We start from the raw sequence: 25,185 nt of genomic DNA, 5'->3' as shown, positions 1-25,185 counted from the left end.
GGGTCGTTACGCCACAGCAGTATGTAAGTATTATATTATAAATGCGAGAATAAATTCTGTATTTAACTCGTCCATTTTTTAATGTTGTCGAGCCAGTTGATCCTCCTTTCCCATTCCCCTCTTGTCGTGAATGTTTCCTTCCAATGTTAATCGTAGGTAGTAAGTACATTATATTTTCTAAGTAAAACTAATCATTACCTTTTTATCGACTGACCTATGTACCTGTCACCAAAAGCGTCAGCTAAGTGTACATTTACCCCATAGGAAATTAATAGCCAACCAGCCCCTTAGCCCCAGCGCGTGTACTTCGTATTTGGCGCGCCGCCATCTTGGCAAGCGCCCAGCTTACATCAACACCATTTTCCAAAACAGTACGACACAAGCTAGCTAACTGAACACACGTTAGAGTCAGCTAGAAAATTAATTTTACATTAAGTTATTTTGTTATAAAACACGAATTTGAAGTCAATTTTGAGGTTATAAAAAAGGCATAGAGTTTCGCGCGCTTTTTGTTTTTTTAGGCGCGAAGGCGTGTAGTGACATCCTTTGTGTTTGGAATTGCAAATACGGCGGAACCGCAAGGTGAGTGATGAATTGATGTTTTTTTTAAAGCTATTTATAACATTGATTTAGTGCCTGGGTAAATTAATCTAAAGGTTAATTGATTTTTGACTGCTATGCTTTCGTTTTCCCGCTATGTAACGAAAGTGCTGCGTAGAGGCGTAACGACAAGGTGTGGTTAAGCGCTGTATGGGTTAATTGATAATTAAAAACAAAATAATAGGCATTTGTTTTATACATATTGTTATGACCATGAAATACACAATACTGCTTACCTAATCTTATTAATATTTTCTGTGGTTTTCGAGTTCTGAATCTTTAAAGTGCGTTGCCCTACATTTTCGTTATGTTGACGTTATGTAAAATTAGAAATAAAATTATTTTCAACTGACCAAAATTAAAGATTGTGATTTTATCGTATCATGTGTTCCACAGCAGTGTCAAATTTACTGAGCCGATTTTGATAAGAGTTTCTTTTTTGTGATCCAGGCTGTATCTTTAACCAACTTCCAAAAAGTAGGAGTAGTCGAGAAGTTAGCTTTACTTGAAACTTTCCATTACTTTATAACTTAGGAACCTTTTGCGTGCACGACCACAGGTAAGATAATCACTTGAATTTTGACAACCCTAAAAAACAGCTGAAAGGGATAGTGCCATACATTAGAAAGGTATAGCATGATTCGACCCTGAATCGCTGTCAAACTTCGGGTTTGTAAGAAGTGTCCTTTCTGTACGGTAGTACTATTATTTATTCTGTGTTATGGTGAAAAACATGCAACACAAACATATCCAGATAAATATAAATCTACCTACGTAAATAAACTGCTAAGTTAAATCATAACGCTTCCGCTAGTCGGGTAACAAAGTCTGGAGGGCAATATTAGAGGGCAAGATCAAAACAAAAAGAGGAGAAAAACAGCAAGCTACAACAACAACTAAACACCTAAAAGAACAACTAAAAGAAAACCGGCCAAGTGCGAGTCAGACTCACGCACGAAGGGTTCCATTACGCAAAAATGGCAAAAAATCACGTTTGTTGTATGGGAGCCCGTCTTGAATACTTATATTTTATTCTGTTTTCAGTATTTGTTGTTATAGCGGCAACAGTAATACATTATCTGTGAAATATCAACTGTCTAGCTATCACGGTTCATGAGATACAGCCTGGTGACAGACAGACGGACAGGGGAGTCTTAGTAATAGGGTCCAATTTTTACCCTTTGGGTACGGAACCCTAAAAAAGTAAATGAAGTATCCTGCAAGTACAATCTAAGAATTTAATTTCCTAATACCCATTTCGTACTATGTCACACTTGTCACAGTGACAATAATAGAGTCAGGTATGCGGTCTCACCATGCAGAGACATGCAACGGAGTTGATAGCAGTCGTCGTGGCCGAACCGAATCGAAGTTAATTATTACATAGGGGCTGTCCATAAATTACGTCATCGATTTTTTACGATTTTTGACCCCGCCCCCCCCTAAAATCATCGAAAAATCATGCTTCGAATGACCCCGTTTCCTCCTACGTCATGCTACCATCATCCGATGTCCAGACCCCCCCCCCCCCCTAATTTGAAATGACGTAATTTATGAATAGCCCCATAGTACTAGCGCCAGTAGTACCTCGCCCCGGCTTCGCACGGGTTAACAAATTATACACAAACCTTCCTCAAGAATCATTCTATCGATAGGTGAAAAATCGTTGCAGACTTGTCTTGGTCTAACTCAAGTGTGATTGTACCATAAAATTAATTGCTACCAATTGCGTCTCATCTCGAATATAAAGGCAAGATCTCAATCAACTTTCAAGACATTTAAAACAAAAACATAAACAGATCCGCGTGTTCTCTGAACTAATATCAATAAATTGGGGCCGAAAATAAACTTTTTAAATAACGTAGGCGTGTGAAGGAAGTGCGCTGTGCCAAGAATACGTTTAAGTACATTGTTTTCATTCCTACCGGAAAGTTTTGGTTCCCGAAAATTGCATTGGTAAATATTTTGACTACGGTCACGAGAGTCTATTAAATTCGGAAAATGGGACGGCCGCGACTTTCCTTTTGATGATGTTTTCATTTGATTTGGGAATTGATGACCTTGCGCTGACGGAAAACTATCTGAAAAATCTAGATTTCTAGTAGCTTTAGTCAAGTTTGTCCACCCCTCCTCCACTTCCCGTACCTAGTTTTTCTCATTATGAAGGTGATAAGCATCTGGTAGTATCTTCTAGTATCTAGCGGATCCTTTTACTTTTATAAAAAAAGAGTAAGAGAGCTTCGAAAAGCGCGTTCAAATTGGTGGATGTAGGACCGAGTAGTGGCGGGCATCCACCAGCCCCTTTGTGCAGTGAAGTAGGCCTGTCAAGGATCTATACAGACGTCTAATTTTCGAAAGTCAGGCAATCGTGCGGATTGAAGAGCATGATAAATAAAACAAAGTCGCGATCCTCAATCATGAGGGAACGAGGTAGAAGGAGAATCTTCATGGTGTCCTTCGGTATTTTACTGCATTGCGCTCTGTAAGATATGGGCCTTATTTTTAGGGTTCCGTACCACAAAAGGAAAAAACGGAACCCTTATAGGATCACTCGTGCGTCTGTCTGTCTGTCCGTCTGTCACAGCCTATTTTCTCGGAAACTACTGGACCAATTAAGTTGAAATTTGGTACACATATGTAAATTAGTGACCCAAACATGGACATGTTTTTTTTATAATTTTAAAATACATAGGTTTGAAGTTATTTAAGAAAATATCCAAAAAATACCATTCCCCCCTTTATCTTCGAAACTACTGGGTCTAAAATTTTGAAAAAAATACACATAGTAGTTCTTTACCTATAGATGGCAGGAAAACCTATTAGAAATGTGCAGTCAAGCGTGAGTCGGACTTATGTACGGAATCCTAGAAACGCGAGTCCGACTCGTACTTGGCCGGTTTTTTTTAAACAATACCATGCTGGCAGTATTAGTTCTATGAGCACCCCCGCAGGCCCACCAATTTATTAACTTTGGGTTTGGCTCTCGCTCTGGCCAATGCAACATCCATTAATTCAAAACAGTTCCTAGAAGTTTCCAAATTTTTATTAGTAAAATGTTAGCCAAAAAATTAATCTAGGCTGTCTTTGTTTTCGCTAATTTGACTAAATATAAATAACTCCAAGGGCAGAGTTCAATGGCGGATGTCTAAAAATACGCGCCATTTGCTTGTATCCGGCTGTCCGCCATCTTGACGTCTGGTGGTTCACCTTTACGGGGGAAATGTATTTATAGTTGGTCAAGCAAATCTTGTCGGTACAAAAAGGCGGCAAATTTTAAAAATGTAGGCGCGAAGGGATATCGTCTCATAGAAAATTTGAATTTCGCGCCTTTTTCTACTGACAAGATTTGCTTGACCATCTATGTAGGGATTGCAAACCGGATTGATTTTCAATCCGGCCGGATCCGGCCGGATTTTGGCCTCGATCCGGCCGGATCCGGCCGGACCGGATCCGGTTAGGTATAAGGATATTAAAGTAAATTAAATGACATATTTTTCAAGTTTTATGCGTTATATGAGAAACAAAGGATATTTTTACAAATGTATTCATAAAACAACAATTTGAAGTTAATAAGAAATAACTTTTTAACAATAAAATAAAACTAAGTATTAAAAAGTGTCACATTGTCAATCTCAATTTAAAAATAAAATTTGAAATCTAAGTCATTTATTAATTTTATTATATTTAATCATTCACACTCTGCTCAAATTTATACGTTTACAATAAAAATATAAATTTGATTAGATTCCAAAGCCTGTTAATGGGATAATTATGGGATGGGAAATGGAACTCCTTGAAAGGACAAGTTTTCGTAACTGTCCTTTGATGGAATTATTTGTAACGCTGACATCCATGCTAGTAACAAGATATTTTACTTTTAACCAAAATTGTATGAAATGCGCTCTAATATTATCTTGCTTTCATTTTTTATCCGTGAAAATAGTTTTATAGCCTAAATCACAAATAAATAAATAATTCATGAATAAATATTTGGGGATAATTTTATAGAGATCGACCTACTCGTAGTCCCAAACCAAGCAAAGCTTGTAATATGGGTACTAGCTAGCTCTAGGTAGTACTACTAGGCGACGATATATATAACTACATTAACTACGTATAGTATATTGATAAATACATGCTTATATACGCAGAAAACACCCATAACTCAGGAACAAATATCTGTGTTCATCACACAAATAAATGCCCTTACCGGTATTCAAACCCAGGACCATCGGCTTCATAGGCAGGGTCACTGAATGGTCACTACTCACTATACTAGGCCAGACCGGTCGTTACAAATGCCTTCCATGGCATCTCCATCCTTTAATTTTTACTTCTAATTATTTAAGTAATCGTCGTATCGTGCCGATTCGTGCCACCAACATAAAAGAAGAGGAAATCCTCTTCTGTTCTCAATCATCGTCATATTGAATATTTACTAAATTTGGATTTTTTTATTCGTTCTTTATTCTGTTTAACTTCTTTCTTCTATCCGTCGCCTTCATCTCACCTAAAACGTGCAGTGGGTGCTGCGTGCGGTCTTTTTTTCTATTTTCCCGGATCCGGTCCGGATCCGGTGATTTCAACCGGATCCGGTAGCTCCTAAAAAGTGCCGGATCCGGCCGGATTACCGGATCCGCCGGACCGGATTGCAATCCCTATCTATATGTTATGCCAATATAGTTCGCGAATTTACGAACTACCTAAGAATTAAGAAACATCCGAGACACATTTTCAATTCATTCCACATTTTTATTTATTCTCATATAAAGTTTATTTGGTATAACAGTGTAAGCAAACCAAAGCAATTATATAATATGGTAATTAAAAGCATGGTATTTACATAACGTGAGTATGTTACACTGTTTTAGAAGTACACTTAAAAGATACCCCAGTATTCTGTCTTAAATTAAGAAGAAATTAACAAGTGAAAAGCTTTTCAAACATAAAGAAACAGACATCCTACTCTTCACTTCAATGTTACATGGCAAAATATGCTATTAATGGTGCTCTCAAAACGCATGCTGCCAATTACAATAAATAAAATTATGTCATAAGATCACGCCCTTTCAATGTTAGCACGTGCTGAAAGACTCTCGTCTCCATAGCAACGGCGCTCTGATTGGCCGAGACGGCAGACAGCTGATGTCAGATGTGACCTTGTCGTGGCGTCACATCAAATTTTTAATATTATGCAGACGAAATCTCGTCCAAATTGGCATATGGACATGATTGACATGAATGATCAATACGTCAACGGAGTGATAGTAGATATATCGTATTATCAATGGGTTGGAAAGAGAAGGTTGTTGGATAATTGACAAACAATTGAGGAAGGCATGTTATTAAACTTTGCCAAAATATTTAATACCGGAAAGTCCGCGAATTTTGATAACACATGAATAACTACTAGTTCATATAAATGACTGTCTCAATTTCAATGTTGTCTAAGAAAACGCGCCGTACTAACTTCACAAAGCAGTTTTAATTAAATACCGTAAAATGGGGTGAGTAGGGTCAAAACTGAAATTCAAACCTCGATAACATTTTATTTTTACATATGAAAATTGAATGGTGTATATAATAAGTGTTCCGGACGTTTGTATTTTAGTTTTTATTTTATTTTGGGTAGTTCCATTTCATAACTTTGACGATAAAGAGGAAAACACACCTCACCCCGTAGTGCCTCGTATTTGGGGTGAGAGGGGTTTTCATACAAAGGTGATTTTGGAAGATTGTTGGATCGATTTTTTTTTATTATGCGTATTACTATAGCTCCATTTTAAATTGGAATACATTATTTTTGTAGCAGTAGCCTTAAAATCCCTTCTCACCCCCCTCTCAAACCTTCTCTCCCCATTCATAACCCACCTCTCCCCGCGAAACCTACTCACCCCGTTTTTGGAAATTGGTACAGGTATACCTTGTGGTGTCCAGATCAACATACTAAAAGTCCTCGAGGGTAGGGGGTGTGCTGAGGGTGTAGGGGGGGGGGGGGGGGTTGAAGGTACCTTTTTTCATATTTTTGCTCATATCTCGAATATCTGTCGAATAGCATTATAATTACTTCGGACAAAAGTTTTAGCATAAAATTTACTACAAGTTTGGTTATGTTTATTTTTACTCTACAATCAATACTTTAGGAGCTACAGGCTGTTAAAGTTAAATATGAGATAAAAAATAGAGGGTTTAAGAAAACGTTGTTTTTTCGTAATTGTTCATCATAAATAAAAAAAATAGTTTAGAATAAGCAAGCTAAGCGACCTGCTGATAAAATATAAAAAAATCGGTCAAGAGTATGTCGGGCCATGCTCAGTGTAGGGTTCCGTAGTTACCCGTCCGTCAAAATAGACTATTTGCAAAAACTCAAAAACCGCTAGACCGATTAGATTCGCTATATTTTTCCTTGAAAGTCTTTACTAAGCTTTACTTTCACGAATTTTTTCATATTTTTTGGACCCATGGTTCAAATGTTATTATGTTAGGGGAACTAAAGTGGAAAACACAACTTTTTTTCTTTCAGATAGATTATTTCCGAAAATATTAAGTTGATCAAAAAATGGTCCTTAAAGACCCTTATTCATTTTAAAAGACCTATCCAACGACACCCCACATATAGGGTTGACGCGAAAAAAATTTTCATCCCCACTTTAATGTAGGGGAGCCACCCTAAAAAAATATTTTTTCTAGTTTATATTTTACGACTTTGGCAGCGTAACTGATTTTTGAAAATTTTTTTGCTGGTGGCTGCCCTACATTCAAGTGGGGATGAATTTTTTTTTGGCTTCCACCCTATAGTGTGGGGTGTCGTTGGATAGGTCTTCTAAAACGAATAAGGGTCTTCAAGGACGATTTTTTCATCAACTTTATATTTTCGGAATAATCGATTTGAAAGAAAAAAAGTTGTGTTTTACCCTTTAGTTCCCCTAACTTTTGAACCATGGGTCCAAAAAATTTGAAAAATATCGTGAAACTGAAAACATAGCTTAGTGAAGACTTTCAAGGAAAAATATAGCGAACCTAATCAAAAATATAGCTGTTTTTGAGTTTTGGCAAATAGTCTATTTTGTCAGACGGGTAACTACGGAACCCTACACTGAGCATGGCCCGACATGCTCATGGCCTGTTTTTTTATATTTTATCAGCAGGTCGCTTAGCTTGCATACTCTAAACTAAAATTTTTATTTATGATGAACAATTACAAAAAAACGACGTTTTCTTAAATCGTCTATTTTTTATGTCTTATTTAACTTTAACAGCCTGTAGCTCCTAAAGTATTGATTGTAGAGTAAAAATAAACATAACCAAACTTGTAGTAAATTTTATGCTTAAACTTTTGTCCGAAGTAATTATAATGCTATTCGACAGATATTCGAGATATGAGCAAAAATATGAAAAAAGGTACCTTCAAACCCCCCCCCCCCCCCCCCCTACACCCTCAGCACACCCCCTACCCTCGAGGACTTTTAGTATGTTTATCTGGACACCACAAGGTATACCTGTACCAATTTTCAAAACTACACGAATTATTTCCGCATATTTTTCTAATTTGCTTAGGCTAGAAGGGTTCCGTTCCGTACCATTACACAAAAAACGGCAAACATAATCACGTTTGTTGTATGGGAGCCCCACTTAAACATTTATTATATTCTGTTTTAGTAATATTTGTTGTTATAGCGGCAACAGAAATACATCATCTGTGAAAATTTCAACTGCCTTGAGTCTGTGCGGAAAGAGAAGAGTCGTGGAATGTATGGCGCCCAATACATTCCACGACTCTTCTCTTTCCGCACAGACTCTAGCTATCACGGTTCATGAGATACAGCCTGGTGACAGACAGACAGACTAACAGCAGAGTGTTATATACAAATACAAAATTCTTTATTTATTTATAATATACACATGGCCATGGTTTAGGGGATAGAGCCGCCCGGTAAGCAAGGAATTGCCTGTGTTGGGAGGCACCGCTCTTCCTTCCAGTCTTATAGGGTCCCGTTTTTTACCCTTTGGGTGCGGAACCCTAAAAATGAGCTGTCATAGAGACCATCAGAGCGAGAGAACCTACCGGTACCAAGATAGAACACAAATTTTCAAATATCACAATCATTACGTGACATGTTGTGTGCGCGAGCGCCGGTTACAATGCCTACGTAACCGCAGCTAACAGACGTGCAGTCTAATTAGTTTTATTAGGCCAAGATCTCATCTATTCAGCCACAAGGTGTGCCCATATAAGTCGCGAGTCGGAAATTGGCAGCACTGTCGTAGGTGCTGTCCAACTGTCAAATCAACCTCGGAGGTCGTGCGATGACCCGGTTAGCTCGTGTTTTTAGGTTAAGTTTATACCTCTCGCCATATTAGAGTTATACCAAGAAAAGTCTGCAGCGATTTTGATAGCCCGCGCAGTGCAAGTGTTATTTGCAAGTCATAATTTCATAGAAGTTTGACGTTTAAAATAACACCTGCACTGCGTGGGCTATCAAAATCGCTGCAGACTTTTCTTGGTCTAACTCTATATATAGTTTGTCAAAGAACTGTCTCATTTCAATCATAGACAGAGAGAATCATACTATCTTTGTCTTACACTCAGCACCCAAAAAAAAAGGATGAGTATAGTTTTCCTGGTTCTTACTGACTGACAAATTGGTTTGACCAACTATAGTACTATATAATATGGCGGGAATAAATAATTCGGTAGTAAGTAAAATGCGGTAGAGTTCGTTCAAAAAAAGTCTGCAGCGATTTTGATAGCCCACGCAGTGCAAGTGTTGTTTTAAACGTCAAACGTTAATTTCATAGACGTTTGACGTATAAATAACACTTGCTGTGGGCTATCAAAATCGCTGCAAACTTTTCTTGGTCTAACTAAAAACATATCTATTCAATTTTTTTTAATTAAGACCAACCAAAGAGACTTAAAGGAAGGAAGGAAGGAGACTCATAGGTACCTATATCTATAATTAATAGATATCAAGAGAAAACAAAATTTCACCTCACCTCATAAAACAGTGAGCAATATTTATTTTGTTGCGAGCGTGAGGCAAAAAGATCTTTGAATATGCGTGACATTTATAGGTGCGGTAAAGGTCTAATTAATAGGTATAATCGCAATTATGACTGGGTATGGGTATGAGGCCAAGCAAATTATTAGTCAACCTCAAAAATGGATGCTATTCTTCAACTTGGCCACTCCACTAGAGTGCGAAACTAATCATTCTAGAGTTATACCAAGAAAAGTCTGCAGAGATTTTGACATCCCACGCAGTGCAAGAGCGTTATTTAAACGTCATATTTTCATAGAAGTTTGACGTTTAAAATAGCACTTGCACTGCGTGGGCTATCAAAATCTCTGCAGACTTTTCTTGGTCTAACTCTAATCAATGTCATATGTTTTAAAGTAAATAAATACGCCAAATGGGTAAAATGGCAAAACGCCGCTACGCCGTAGCAAACGTAGCGCTTCTAGGCGGGTTCTCTGGAGACGGATCCAGATTAGAGTCTGTTCGGAAAGAGAAGAGTCGTGGAATGTATTGGGCCCCATACAATCCACGACTCTTCTCTTTCCGCACAGACTCTAACAAGGTTTTGAACTAGTTTTGACACGACTTTGACGATATGTACTTACATACTTATTAAAACTATCAGTAATATATATAAAGTTGGTCAAGCAGATCTTGTCAGTAGAAAAAGGCGGCAAATTTGAAAAATGTAGGCACGAAGGGATATCGTCTCATAGAAAATTTGTATTTCGCGCCTTTTTCTACTGACAAGATTTGCTTGACCATCTATACGTTAAAATCACACGTGCCCATCGTCACATCTCAATTTAAAACGAAATATCTCCGTCAGTGTTGCCCGTCAAAACGCAATATGCTATGGCACATGATTTTCGTATCTATAGTTCATCATTAGTTCGAAAAGAACAAAGATGGCAGATATCCAACCCGAGGCAATGAACCAAATGAACGATCTTCTCGGAAATTTCGCAAGAGATGGAAATTTAAATCTTTATTTATATTTCCTTTCCTTTTTCGGATTAATGAAGAGCGAATGGTTCATTTATTTTAATGAAGTCGTTTAATGACAATTGATTCTTATTTTAAAATTGGAATTTAAATGGAGGATTTTGAATAGGGAATATTACGCGAAACTCTGCGTAGAGGGCGTCACTATTTTATTATTTATTTTATTTTTTATTATTATTTAAATACATTTACACGGCATTACAGCATATGCCAATACACCGCATAATTAAACTAATTACGTATTACAAACACAATAAATATATATAAAGTAAAATACAGGTAAACATTAAAAGTCAAATGCAAGTGCTGGAAAGCCTTTCATCCATCATCTCACAAAACCTCAGACACTCCCGGCACACATTCGCCCATCTCCACGCAAACAAGTCACACTCTGGTGCTGATGTCAGGAGTGCGTTGAGCAGCGATAACGCGCGGAGGAGTGGCGAGTTTCTGTGCGATACTGTGCGCGCCGCCGGCACGGCCAACAGTGGACGCGTTCGCGGCCTCAAACAGACTCGAGGAATATCCGGGACGTACAACCTCACTCGTACAACTCGAGCTATCAGTTCCGGGCAGTCCGAGTCACCGCGCAGTATGCGACAAACAGTAGTCAGTAAGATGTTGTTACGCCTTACCTCTAGAGAATTATATCCAAGGCAGCCTAGTATGAATTTTGTTGGGTACTAAAAAGGGTAGTACCCATATCTTTTTTTGTACATAAATCTCAGAAAGGCCTTTTGGATTTTCTCTAGAAGTAGGGCGTAAGAAGACTCGTACGGGTTCCAAATAATAGATGAGGCCTCAAGCTTGCTCCTCACTAAGGTGTTGAAAACCATCGCAATGGCCCCAGTGTCACGGAAATCCTTGACATTGCGGATCACGAAGCCTAGTTTACGAAAACATCCTTTGGCGAGGGTCTGCATATGCTCATGAAAAGTGAGGCGCTCATCAAAAACCACTCCAAGATCTTTGACAGAGAAAACTCTATCAATAGTCTCGGTCCCCAGTGTGTACTGAGCATGTAGAGGAGTGGAGGAACGACTGAAGGTACATACACAACACTTCGCTGTGTTAAAAAGAAGCTTGTTTGCAATACTCCAGTTGACCACCGAAGTAATATCGTCTTGCAAAGAGGCACAGTCTCCGCTACTCTTAACATCATATATAAGTTTCAAGTCATCGGCATATAGTAAACATTTTGCATACTTGACGACCGATTCCAAGTCGTTAATCATTATCCCAAATAAGAAAGGACCCAATATCGAGCCCTATGTCAATCACTATGTCAATCACATGGCCTACCGTACACGACAATCGAAAGTTCGGTTTCTGCCTCTCTCTCTATCAATCTTGCCTATTCGATCGATTAGGAATATAAGTAGAAATTTTGCTTCACGACCCTCAGGATGAATCCGGTCTTCGTTTCCACATACTTTACGATGTCATCGACCTTCGAAAGTCACATACATTCTGATGCCAGACATTCTGTGTTAGAGCCATCAGCCTTTCTATGTCTTGTCAACCACCATTAGACAGTTATTTATTATGTCTATGTAGTTAGTTCCATGTGATTCCAGATATATTTAGGTCGACTACGTAAGTAATAAATTTGCTCAAAGTATTTAGGAAACCGCACGAACGCCTGTCAGACGGTGTGCTTGGAAAAGTTCCAACAGGTTTTCTAGATCATGTGTACAAACAAAAGTACGGATTATTGTGATGTAGGGTCAGTGGCATGTTTTTATCATGATCATGGTAAACAAAACAGTAGTATTCTTAGATATAAATAGCGACCCGCCGCGCGCCGCAGCTTCGCACGGGTTAAAAAATTATACACCTAAACCTTCCTCAAGAATCACTCTATTGATAGGTGAAAACAGCATGAACATCCGTTCAGTAGTTTTTGAGTTTATCGCGAACATACAAACACACAAACAGACAGACGCGGCGGGGGACTTTGTTTTATAAGGTGTAGAGATATACGTGTCTAGAGTCTAGAGCAGGGGTCTCCAATCGTTTTTACCTGAGGGCCATATTGCGCCTCAGACACTTTGGCGCGGGATGCTGTTATGGCTGGACCCCTGGAGCCGAGGAGAGGAGAGAGCGGGCCGGATTGGAACGCGTCGCGGGCCGCGGTTTGGAGAGCCCTGGTCTAGACAATATACAAATAAAAATCTTCAAATTACTATAATTAGTGTTCAGATGTAGAATGTGGGGTGGACTGTTTTGCTTACTTAGTTATATTTTAATTATGCACATTTGTACGAGACTACGAGTATTTCTTTGTAAATCAGCCAAAAAAATGGTAGACAAAGGGCCAATGACCTTGTGCCCATTTCTAAGTATTTCTACGTAATACTTACGTACAGACGTGGTGAGGTGTTTATGTATACCGTGGGCGCAGCATGGCATTTTATCGCCTGTCACTATCGCACTTTCGCACTTACATACTTGTTAGAACGTGACAGGTAAGGTGACAAGCGATAAAGAAGCGACCATGCTACCGCCGCAGGTCTGAAATAAAGAATTTTTATTTATTTATTTACATCTACGATTAAACACTCTGTACGGCTAACACCAGTTTTCACATTGACATAACGCTCACGTTTACGTAACTTACTTTCTATGCATCTCGCTCGTACTGGCATATTAGTGCAAGCGAGATGTACAGAAAGTAAATTACGTAAACGTGAGCGTTATGTCAATGTCAAAACTGGTGGTAGCCATACAGGACAGCACAACAACTAAACGTTAGGCAAGCACGGCGTAAAGTAGTGGAAAATAATTAAACGTCAGATTCGGTAGGTAAGCTAAAGTAGATGGCGCTATGTATTTTCTATGGTAACATGGATTGTCAAAGGCTGGCGCTTATTATAGTATAACCTGGTATAACAATATGTTATAGTTTATGTGTAGCGTCATACATATTCCATCTATTATCAAAATTGCGACGACCGATTAACCACTCGAAATGTTTCAAACATTGCGTCGGATATTATTTTATGGGGATCGAAAAAAAGGCGCTGGTCGCCTAGCGAGAAGACAGTGCGACTTGCAAATCTTGCAATCCAGAGGTCGTGGGTTCAAACCCCGGCTCGTAACAATGAGTTTTTCAGAGCTTATGTACGAAATATCATTTGATATTTACCAGTAGCTTTTTGGTGAAGGAAAACATCGTGAGGAAAACTAATCCCAATAAGGACTAGTTTACCCTCTGGGTTGGAAGGTCAGATGGCAGTCGCTGTTGTAAAAACTAGTGCCTACACCAATTATTGGGATTAGTTGCCAAGCGGACCGCAGGCTCCAATAAGTCGTGGCAAAACGGACAATAGATGGGTATCGAAATTGTCCTTTTTCGAAATTAAACTTTCCGTAATTTCCTGTGAAAATTTCCGCAACTATAGCACATCTGTATTCAAACACACCGTTTTCGTGTTTGAACTTTAGGTATAGGCAAAAAGAATAGATAGTAAGTTACATATGTCTTTGGTATAGGTAAATATGTAAAGTCTCAGTAGCTTCTAAAATTGCCCCAACGTATATTTAATCTCACACTAAAATTATAGTTCGTTTTTTTAGCGTTAGAAAAAAGGTAAACAATCTTGATGTGTCTTTTTAATTGAAAAAAAACACGTTTTAAAAATAAGTCGCGGCAAATATGTAACAATTATGAATCTAATACGATCATTTATTACTTATGTAAGCAGAAGAATACAAATATTCTTTTCATAAGTAATAGTTACTGATTTTCAAAAGGCGTTTTTCAATTGAAAGACACTTCAAGATCGCGTAGTCTTTTTCGAATGCTAAAAAAACGATTAATAATCTCACAAGTCTCACGACTAATAGTCTGCATCCATTCGCAGTTCGCAGCCCAAACATTAGCCATAAACGAATAATCCAAATGGCACTTTGCCCACGACCTCAATCCATAACTAGATATATTTTTAACCTTTCATATACCTACAACAGGTACACCACACTGTTTATTATACGCCATGTACGATTTCAGTAAATGCGTAAAAACTGCGTCGAATTTCCGTTTGATAAATAAAAATACGCAATTCGCGGCCTTGATCGTTTGAAAATAACAAGTTTGGAAAATGAATGTGTTGTTTTGACTGTCTGATAAACTATTATTTTTAGTCCGCAGTAGAATATCCTTGGTTTTAAGGTGTTATTGGGTCAATTCGTTCCGGAAAATCTTTGGCAAAAGGCATTGTCGGTGTTAACGCGTATAACTTATATATAACGAGTTTGACCAAGAAATTATTGTTGCCTAAAATAAATCAATTGTTTTCTGTTGTATTCAAATTCAAACATACGATATAAAATACGCTGTTGAAACGATATTGTCAATTATGATGCGAAATATACCTACAATCAACTACAATTCAATGATTGTATTCCGTAAAAAAATAGCAAAACAAATCTATGAGCATACAACAATAATACGACCAAAATGGTTATACTCACCGTAATACCAACTGGCGACTGAGGTCATAATGCTATCTCCTTCAGCCTTGTAAAGACCAACAAGGAGTGAAAGAGATGGCATTATGACTTCAGTCGCCAGTTGGTATTGCGGCTTACTTACTGCTTACTGCTTACTGCTAACCTTTCTCCGCAGACGTTTTGTCTGGTTGCCCTTGGCATAGGCCTCTCCCATATTCCTCCACGCGTCCCTGTCCAGAGCCTGTCTTCTCCACAAGGCTCCAGCCACCTGCCTGAACTCGTCTTCCCATCTCATTTTTTGTCTACCATCATTCCTTTTTCCGTCTCTTGGGTACCATGTTGTGATGTCTTTTGACCATTTTTCTCTTTTGTCTCTGCGGCTATTGCGGCTACTATAGTCTAAACATTGAAACTTGTATAACCCACTTTTTTTTTTGAGGGGAAATGCTTTACGCATACCACCCGGCGCGGGGACAGGCCGGGATGGTTATGTGGGACTCCCTGTTGTGGGCTAATGAGACCCCAGGTTTACCCACTAAAACCCCTCTGTTGCCGCCTCGCTGCTATACGGCGAGGTCCCAACGCCGAAGTAGTCTTCCGCAACCTCGCCAGCGTCAGGGGGGTGTCACTACGCAGTTTAGGTACATTTGGCCGGCGGGCCTCCCGGGCAGGGCAGGCGTATGGCAGTGGGCTGCCGCTCGACCGCACGATAGTCGTGTCACGTGGAGCTCGCGCAAAGAAGATTCACCGTTCGTGCGCGGTTATAAGTTTCAATTTTGTTGCAGGCGGCGAGTATAGGTATACATCCAATTTTAGGTATACCTAAATCTGGTTTTTGTGAAGGAGTGAATTTTCTGTACGGTAGTACTATGTATTAGTTATTCTGTGCCAGCGTCCTACCTGAGTCAACTGAACCTAAATTTCCTATTAAATATCACTGGCCTTTTGTTGAAATGGACAAATTCTAAATATGTAATTATAATATAAGAACAAGAATTGACTTAAACAATAATTTTAGAACACTTTAAATTTAAAACTATAATTAAATGCATGCTAGTTGGAAAAAATATTATAATGTAATAAGTAAAATAACTACAACTAAATAATGCATGTTATGTATGAATTTGGAATAATAAAGGCTTTTTTATTTTATATTTTATTTATTTATTTGTTGACAGAGATGCCTTCGGAGGTGCGAACAGGGAAGTCTCTCCAGCGGGAGCTGGCGGACTCCATCATCAGGATGGTGCCGCTGGATGAGATCAGGATCCTGTTGGCTTGTGGAGCTAAGGTAAGCGATTATAATGTAATAGTGGGGAGACACTCCTGACTACGGGCTACGGGCAAACTCGGCTCTGTTCGGCTCAGCATTGCTCCGAGCAATTATTAGGGTTGGCACAACTTGACGTCCCTTTGTGTGCACGACCACAGATAAGGTAATTACATGAATTTTGAATTAAATAGTCGATAGTGCCATAAGTAGAAAGGGATATCATGATTCGACCCTGAATCGCTGTCACACTTCGGTTTTGTAGGAAGTGCCTTTTCTGTATGGTAGTACTCGTCGAGTATGTGGCCGAGGTAAGTATTAGATAGTGTAGAGCAACTCCATCAACAGGATATAGAATCGACGAAATCAGGATCCTGCTGGCGTCTAACGGATTTAGATTGGCATCTTCAGCTTTCACAGCTGCCAAACCTTTAGGCCACTCGGTCTTAGTGGCACCCGTCCCACTTTATCGAGTCATCATCATCATCATCATATCAGCCAGAGGATGTCCACTGCTGGACATAGGCCTCCCCTAAAGAGTGCCACAATGACCGGTCTTGCGCCACCCGCATCCAGCGAACTCCCGCGAACTTTACCAGGTCATCAGTCCACCTTGTGGGGGGTCTACCCACGCCGCGCCTTCCGGTACCTACGTGGTCGCCACTCGAGAACTTTTCCGCACCAATGGCCATCGGTAATGGTCTTTATCGAGTAGGTATACAATTTTTAAAACGCCTTTTCAATATGTTCATATTGGTTGCAGGTGAACGAGCCAGTGACGCAGGGATTGCGTCCGCTGCACTATGCGATTTGGCAGCGTTACCTCGAAGCGACTAGATTGCTGCTGGTCAGAGGATGTGACGTGAACGCCAGGGACGACTGTGGATACAGCGCGCTACATCTGTCCTCGGAGCATGGGTAAGATGCCAAGAACGCAGGGTGTGCGTTGACTACACTGCGCGATCTGGCAGCGTTAGAAACAACCAGTTTACTGCCAGTAAGAGGGTGTGATGTGAACGCCAGGAAGGGATGAAAATCGGTTTCTTAGCTTTATCAAAAGTGTTTAAAAAAACAGAGTCAGAGCGTCACATACCGCACACTTTCTTGAAATGCCCCTCTCTCCTCCTCCTTGCATCGGTTTCCTCATCACCGAAGGTCGTGGCCACTTCTAGGTAACAGCTTCTCTTTGACAATTTGCCGCCACCTCTTTCTGTCTGTCGCCGAATGTAGGGCACCGTGGAGCGTTGCATCAAGGACTGAGCGAATTTGGTCTGTCCATCACATTGGGCTGTCCCTGACGGATATTTCTTCTATTTCAGCTACACGGAGCTGGTAAAACTGCTGCTGCAGAGTGGCGCCGCGGTGGACTATCGTCCTGATACAGGAGAGGAGTTCCCGAGGACCACGCTCTGTGACGAGCCTCTGAGGCTGGCTATCAGGAACAAGCATTATGTAAGTCTTTACTCTTCTACTTCCTATTTTAACAACTTATTCCAGATATCAGCTGGGAAAACTCCATTGAGGGACATACTAGCCTTCCCCAAGAATTTTTACACCGCTCCTTCTAGGATCTCCACAACTAGTGCGATGCACTGCGATGGGCTTTAGGAACCTTATGTAAGTCTTTAATCTACTTTACATCTTAGCGATTTCAAATAAAGGATGACTCACGTTAGACCAGGCCGTGTCCGTCCTGGAGCTTCCGGCACATCGTTTTCCATGGAAAGCATCACGTGATCACCTGGCATGTCATAGAAAAGTAAGCCCCGGAAGCTCCGGCCCGGACACGGCCCGGTCTAACGTCCTTAAGTCGATGGACTCATCACGTAAGCGTATAGACTCAAAGGCCTTCCCCAAAGATGCCCACAACGACCAGTCAGCCTTCATCTGACGGATCTCTACAATCTTGACCAGATCAGTTCAGTAGGGCACATTCTCCGGCTGGTTCTGGCTCAAGGTTGTCTTGAATGACGGCTTTCGATTCTACAAGCAATATATTTGAACTTACTAAAGTCTGGACTCGTTTTGGCTATCTGATCCAAAACATTGGTAATATTGCACCAGGTACGATACATGATTATGATACATATGATAATCCACATGAGCTGTGATTGGACAAAGCTCCTTTAGGGCTGTAGTTTACTATACTCTGTATCTTTAGGTATTTAAATAAAAGTAAACAAAATCTACCCTCAAATGGCTCCTTAAGCCAGTTGAGGGTAGATGAAAACATTACATGATCAAATAATGTAGGTTAAAGTAAGGTCGTTCAGTGACTGATTCAGGCGGTTTTTCATTTGGTTGGTTAACCAATTAATGTTATAACTACCCGAAAATGTACAAATTGTTTGTTTACCTTCTTTTAAATACCTAAAGATACAGACTATAGTCTGTGACTGAACACTTATTTTAATTTCCAGGAGGTAGCCCGCCTCCTCCTGGAGCACGGCGCGGACCCCAACAAGCGCTACTTCTTCGGCGCCGAGATCAACCTGGTCTCCGACCCTGAGTACCTCGAGCTGCTACTGACCTTCGGGGCCAATCCTGACTCCCGTGATCGCGCGGGCCTGACTCCGCTCATGAAAGCCGCTAGGCAGAGGAAGGTAAGTTCCATGGTTTCCATGAATTTATATATGTTTTACCAGCCCCACCAGCAACTATAGTCTGTATCTTTTTTTATAAAAAAAGAGTAAACAAAATCTACCCTCAAATGGCTCCTTAAGCCAGTTGAGGGTAGATGAAAACTTTACATGATCAAATAATGTAGGTTAAAGTAAGGTCGTTCAGTAACAGATCCATGTGGCTTTGTATTTGGTTGGTTAATCAATAAATGTATAACTACCCGAAAATGTACAAAATATTTGTTTACTTTTATTTAAATACCTAAAGATACAGAGTATAGATAAGGTCAATTTCCTGATAAGGACTAGAGTGGTCATTACTGAGATCAACCTGCATGGTCTCCGACCCTGAGTACCTCGAGCTGCTGCTGACCTTCGGAGCCAATCCTGACTCCCGTGATCGCGCGGGCCTGACTCCACTTATGAAAGCCGCTAGGCCAAGGAAGGTAGGTTTTTAACTGGTTTTCAAGGGTTTCGCCTGGACATTTAACCCTTAAATCGACAGAAATCACCAAAGGTGAGTTCAAACGTCCTCGGCGCTCAATAGTAGCTAATATGATTCTGAATAAGATGATAAGTTTTTGGCAAAACTTTCATTTTTGGTACAAGCTTTTATCGCTGACTGTACTTTTCATACGACAGACAACTAATACTCATCGAGACAATTCTAAAAACCCCTAACACAATTAGGTTGCGTTGTTTCATCACAGAGTTCCTATGGCCACCTCCTGTCTCCACCATCAGATCAGTTCGACAGTACCAATATTATTGTATTGTCTTGTCATCAGAACTACATACAGCTGCCAATTTTCATGACGCTACGATCCTTGGAAGATGGTTAAATTAGTTACCTTAGATTCCATTACAAGTTAGTTACATACAGGTCGACCTAATAAAAGCTTGTTAAAAAATACATAAAGAGGGTCAAAGGTTATAGGTCCACTATTTTGGACGTTGCCGAATTAAGGGATAACTAATCCCAGTGGCCAAGACCAATTCAACTTCATGGCGAAGTGGTCATTAGTAGAGTCTGTTCGGAAAGAGAAGATTCGTGGAATGTATTGGGCCCCATACATTCCACGACTCTTCTTTATCCGCACAGACTCTAAACAGAATTTCTATTTCAGGGCATGGAAGCGGTTCTGCTGCTTATCAGCCACGGCGCCGACGTGAACGCAATGGCAGACGCCAGGAACGACTATCGTACGGTGCTGCACTACGCAGTGCTGAGTGGTTAGTATTCTGTTCATCTTGAAATAGTTTTGAAGCATCATGTTCATGTTATTCGTAAACGAACAAGCATACCTACGTCCGGCCTGATGGAAAGCAGTCACCGTAGTCTATGGACGCCTGCAACTCCAGAGATTTTACATGCGCGTTGAACCCCATACTGTGGTCCCTCTGAAAAACCTGTGGGCAGCTCATCCCACAGCCGGAGCGTCTGCGGGAAGAAATTTCTCTTAAACCGCACAGTGCCCGACCATTTAGATTCTAGGGTGTTTGGCATCATGTCAAACAATTCTTCAGAGCACAGCATTGTAGGTACAAGCGATAAAATACAGACAAGAGGGGAAAGTCTCTCCTTAGTCTTACTTAAAGGTTCAATTATCAATTCATCATCTCAAAGTTTCTTCCATTTTCCAGGTAACACAGACGTGGTGAATCTTCTGGTGAAGCAAGGTGCCAGAGTCAACTACCAGTGTCCGACGCTGAGCAAGCCCAGCGCGCTCGACCTCGCCATTCTAAAGGGGGATGTACCGATGGTCCAACTTCTGTTAGCTGCTGGTAAGCATCTTCTTTAGCAGTGGGACACTATTGACTTCGGGCAAACCGTTCGGCTCAGCATTGCTCCGAGCAATTATTAGAGTTGGCACCACTTGACGTCCTTTTGCGTGCGACCACAAATAAGATAATGACTTGAATTTTGACAACCCTAAATAGCCGAAAGGGATAGTGCCATACATTAGAAAGGGATAGCATGATTCGTCCCTGAAATCGCTGTCAAACGTCGGTTTTGTAGGAAGTGTCCTTTCTGTACGGTAGTACTATTATATTTATTCTGTGTCTTTAGCGCGTATACCCCACTCTTGGGCATACGCGTCTCCAATTTTCCTCAAAGCAGTCCGGTTTGCTGCTTCTCTCCTCAAGAGTGGGCCTACAATATTTTTAATATTATCCTCCCATCTGGCTGGAGGTCCGTGATCCGGCCTTATAGAGTTTGTGCGGAAAGAGAAGAGTCGTGGAGTGTATAGTGTGTCCAATACATTCCACGACTCTTCTCTTTCCGCACAGACTCTAGTGATAAGATAATATTTTATGTCGGAAACTTCGAGCAACACGGAAGGGAGGCGGCATTCGCACTATTTCCCCTCTGCCGAGGTACAAGATTAGCGCGTCAATCTAATCTAGCGCGGGTAATAAAACTAGTTGCACTTGGATTTTTCACTAGACCGAGTCCAGACGCGCGCGTGAACACTGCTGCACAAAAATGCCTGTTTGCTCGGTTTTTTGTTATAAAAAGAGGTCGGGGACATCAAATTTACAAAAAGAAAGTGTTACATTTCACATGTAATATTTTTTTTTTACATATCATACGTTTAATTACATTCAAACACAATTATTATATTTTAGTCTCATGTAATTGTTGGATTTATCGATTTTGCTCGCTCAGTACAAATTGCGGATCGGTCGAGCGACAAATCCGACTTCTCATCTCTCAGAATACAATAACATACTTCAACGAAAATGTGTTAGTGTGCGTGTTGTGACACTTGTCACTCGTCCGTACACAAAAAGAGATCGAGGTTTGCAAGATTTGTCTTTGACGTGTGTCATTTTCTATGTATTTGTGTCGTCATTACAGATTGGATTTTGTATGGAAGTGTGTGAGAAGTGCGACTGTGTGCACCTTTCCCCCCGCGAAAAATGGCAGAAAGATTTGTACGGTGAGATATCGCTTGGGCCCCTCCCTTCCGATGTGTCGGAAGCCGTTGTTGCTCGAAGGTCGGAAAGCTATGTTCTCTGTACAGACTGGCATACGCTGCCCTTTCATATATTAAATCAGCGTTGCCAACATATGGTTTTACGCTTGACTGTCATTCTTGTATTTTAGGGTATTTGACTGTATTTCAAAATTTCGAAGGATGAATTTGACTTAACAACGTATATTGATCTTACAGGTGCCAGGGTAAACTCTTCTAGCTCCGTGATTGGTTCACCTCTCCACGTGGCCTGCTCAGACAACATCACGAACAGGAAGGAAATAGTTCAGGTGCACAAACATTTTACTTATATACCTACTATGGTGACCTACAGCTTAATACCTTCATAGAATCCATCGCCATTACGCTCGGGTTTCACACCATCTTCCTCGCGTTCTCCCGGCATTTTTACCACGGCTCATGGAAGCCTGTCCGTTTGGCAACTAATCCCAAGAATTGGCGTAGGCACTAGGTTTTACTAAAGCGACTGCCATCTGACCTTCCAACTCAGAGGGGAAACCTTGTTGGGATTAGTTCGGTTTCTTCACGCTGTTTTCCTTCACCGAAAAGCGACTGGTAAATAATGATATTTCGTACATAAGTTCCGAAAAACTCATTGGTACGAGCCGGGGTTTGAAACCGCGACCTCCTGACTGCAAGTCGCGCGCTCTTACCCCTAGGCAGTGGCGTAGCGTGACCTAATCTAGCCGTGGGCGAAGTCGCATCTGCGAGGCCCATTTCTTTCACTGTGCCCTTAGGGGCCTCGCGGGAGGTCCCCCTTGGGGCGCGAGGCCGCAGGCGACGGCCCACTTCGCCCACGCTAGCTACGTCACTGCCACTAGCCACCAGCGCTCCTACGCTCGGGATTCACACTTCCCTTTTCCATTTCAGATCCTTCTAGAGAGCGGAGCAGACCCGAACCTGAAGGTGTACAACGATGAAGACGCGACGCAGCTCCGCCCGGCCCTGGCCGAGTACCTGGCCAGCAACGCGGACCCCAGCGGCGAGATCGTGGCCATGCTGCTGCGACATGGTGCCAGGGTAAATATTTCCATATATTACCCATCCCAGATCCTTCTAGAGAGCGGAGCAGACCCGAACCTGAAGGTGTAGAACGATGAAACCGCGACGCAGCTCCGCCCGGCCCTGGCCGAGTACCTGGCCAGCAACGCGGACCCCAGCGGCGAGATCGTGGCCATGCTGCTGCGACATGGTGCCAGGGTAAATATTACCATATACTACCCATCCCAGATCCTTCTAGAGAGCGGAGCAGACCTGAACCTGAAGGTGTACAACGATGAAGACGCGACGCAGTTCCGCTCGGCCCTGGCCGAGTACCTGGCCAGCAACGCCGACCCCAGCGGCGAGATCGTGGCCATGCTGCTGAGACATGGTGCCAGGGTAAATATCACCATATATTACCCATCTCAGATCCTTCTAGAGAGCGGAGTAGACCTGAAGGTGTACAACGATGAAGACGCGACGCAGCTCCGCCCGGCCCTGGCCGAGTACCTGGCCAGCAACGCGGACCCCAGCGGCGAGATCGTGGCCATGCTGCTGCGACATGGTGCTAGGGTAAATATTACCATATAATATTAACTCTCTCTCTCTTTAGACCTTTTCTATATACCTTTCGGGTGTAGGCCTCCTTCATTTTACTCTACTCGTCACGGTTCTGTGCAACCTGGATCCACTTCTTCCCCGCAGTCCTTTTGATGTTGTCGTCCCAACGCATCTTGGGTCTACTTTGAGGACGCTCGTCCCCCCATGGTCGCCACCCGAGTTGTCGTTTACTCCACGAATCGGTCTTTCGTGCTATATACTGTTCATAAATAGTATAAGACTAACCTTGTTTCAAGTTTATAGAGTTGACTCCTACATGTACGGCCACCACACGGGATTCTTATGCCATTAAGCGTTCTTGCTAAATTGGAAATTCTATAGCGTAAGTATTGAACAACCAATTTAGCTAGGAACCTAAATGGCGCAACAATCGCGGGGCGTGATGATGGTACATTACATACATATACTAGTCAGTGTCATAGTGCCAATTAATGTGTTGCTTAATCATAAATATTAGACCTGGGGTATCCTCTCGATTCTTTTTGCTCGGGCAAAAAAAAAAGGGTGCAGTTTGGAGACCCCTGTTTGGTTGGAGCTATTCTATGATTAATCAGAAAACGCATTGCCTTTTTTGACTGGTCTCTCTAAGTTTAGGTTTTACTTGCCCGTCCTCGGTGCGAACGATCAAGCTTATGTCATGAAAACAAAAAATATTCACCTTCAAAATTAATTTATTTTTATATTTTCAGGTAATCATGAAAACTCAGTTCCGTGACCCGGACGGCATCCTAAACCACCTCCAGAATGTCACCGCGGCAGAATACGAGCACATCTTCTATCAACTTCTAGAAGCCGCCGAGGCCTTCGACCTCTGCATGATAAAGAGAAACAGCATTCTCAACCCTGTTCAAAAACAAACCTTAATCGAACGAGCTAAGACTCCTATTTCCTTGCTCGCTCAAACTAGAATCTTCTTTCGTAGGCAGTTAGGCAATTTGCTCGTGGAATTAGGTCCTAAGTTCGAAATACCGAAAACCCTGCACCATTATTTGCTGTTTGAGTGTAGTTAAAGATATTTTTGTAATTTTAATGGATTTTTCAATTCGGCACAAGATTTCCTTGGCCTTTTGTCGGTGTTGCCAGAAAAAGCTACTTTCCCCTGATTGTGGGGATTGATTGGATTGTGAGGACCGTGAAAAGGAACGGTTAAGTATTGGAAAATATATTTTTGTATTCTATAAGTCTATTATATTCAATGTTTGACACTTACGTCAATTGTCCTGTTTTATCGCCGTTTTCTTATAAAATAAATCAAATTGTTATTTATTTGCAAAATTGTAGAGCGAAATATTTTAATGCGACATTGATAAGTATTATATTTATATGCATTAAATTATGTATTCGCCTAATTTTTTTAATAATTCGACCACTTATCACGTTCGAATTAATATTTATTCGCTTATTTTAAGATTACCGCGAGATGGTACCTATTTCTTTTTGTATTGTGTAGTTTTATCCATTTTGTAGTCTGATTACATTATTGCTATGTGATACATTGTGATATATGATTAGAATTAAGTTTCTACTTGTGATCGTGCATGATCTCAGGTATATATTATTCTCCTGCGACGGCTGCGACTGTATTTTGAAAATATATGCCTGAACAAGAA

General features: G+C 41.0%; 1 protein-coding gene across 1 annotated transcript; it reads left to right on the top strand.

Moving 5' to 3' along the window:
- The first annotated feature begins 373 nt into the window (after positions 1-373).
- Positions 374-25,185, top strand: LOC134803815 (ankyrin-3-like). The gene is made up of 10 exons (XM_063776651.1): positions 374-582; positions 16,259-16,371; positions 17,114-17,268; positions 17,670-17,802; positions 18,771-18,953; positions 20,099-20,204; positions 20,616-20,756; positions 22,151-22,242; positions 22,844-22,993; positions 24,265-25,185. The coding sequence occupies exons 2-10, from the start codon at positions 16,261-16,263 to the stop codon at positions 24,583-24,585; spliced, it is 1,392 nt and encodes a 463-aa protein (XP_063632721.1). The 5' UTR covers positions 374-582; positions 16,259-16,260; the 3' UTR covers positions 24,586-25,185.

Source organism: Cydia splendana, chromosome 27 (genome assembly GCF_910591565.1).
Source record: "Cydia splendana chromosome 27, ilCydSple1.2, whole genome shotgun sequence".
NCBI classification, from domain to species: Eukaryota; Metazoa; Arthropoda; class Insecta; order Lepidoptera; family Tortricidae; genus Cydia; species Cydia splendana.
Note: the sequence above shows the minus strand (reverse complement) of the source record. Positions and strands in the feature narration are given on the sequence as shown.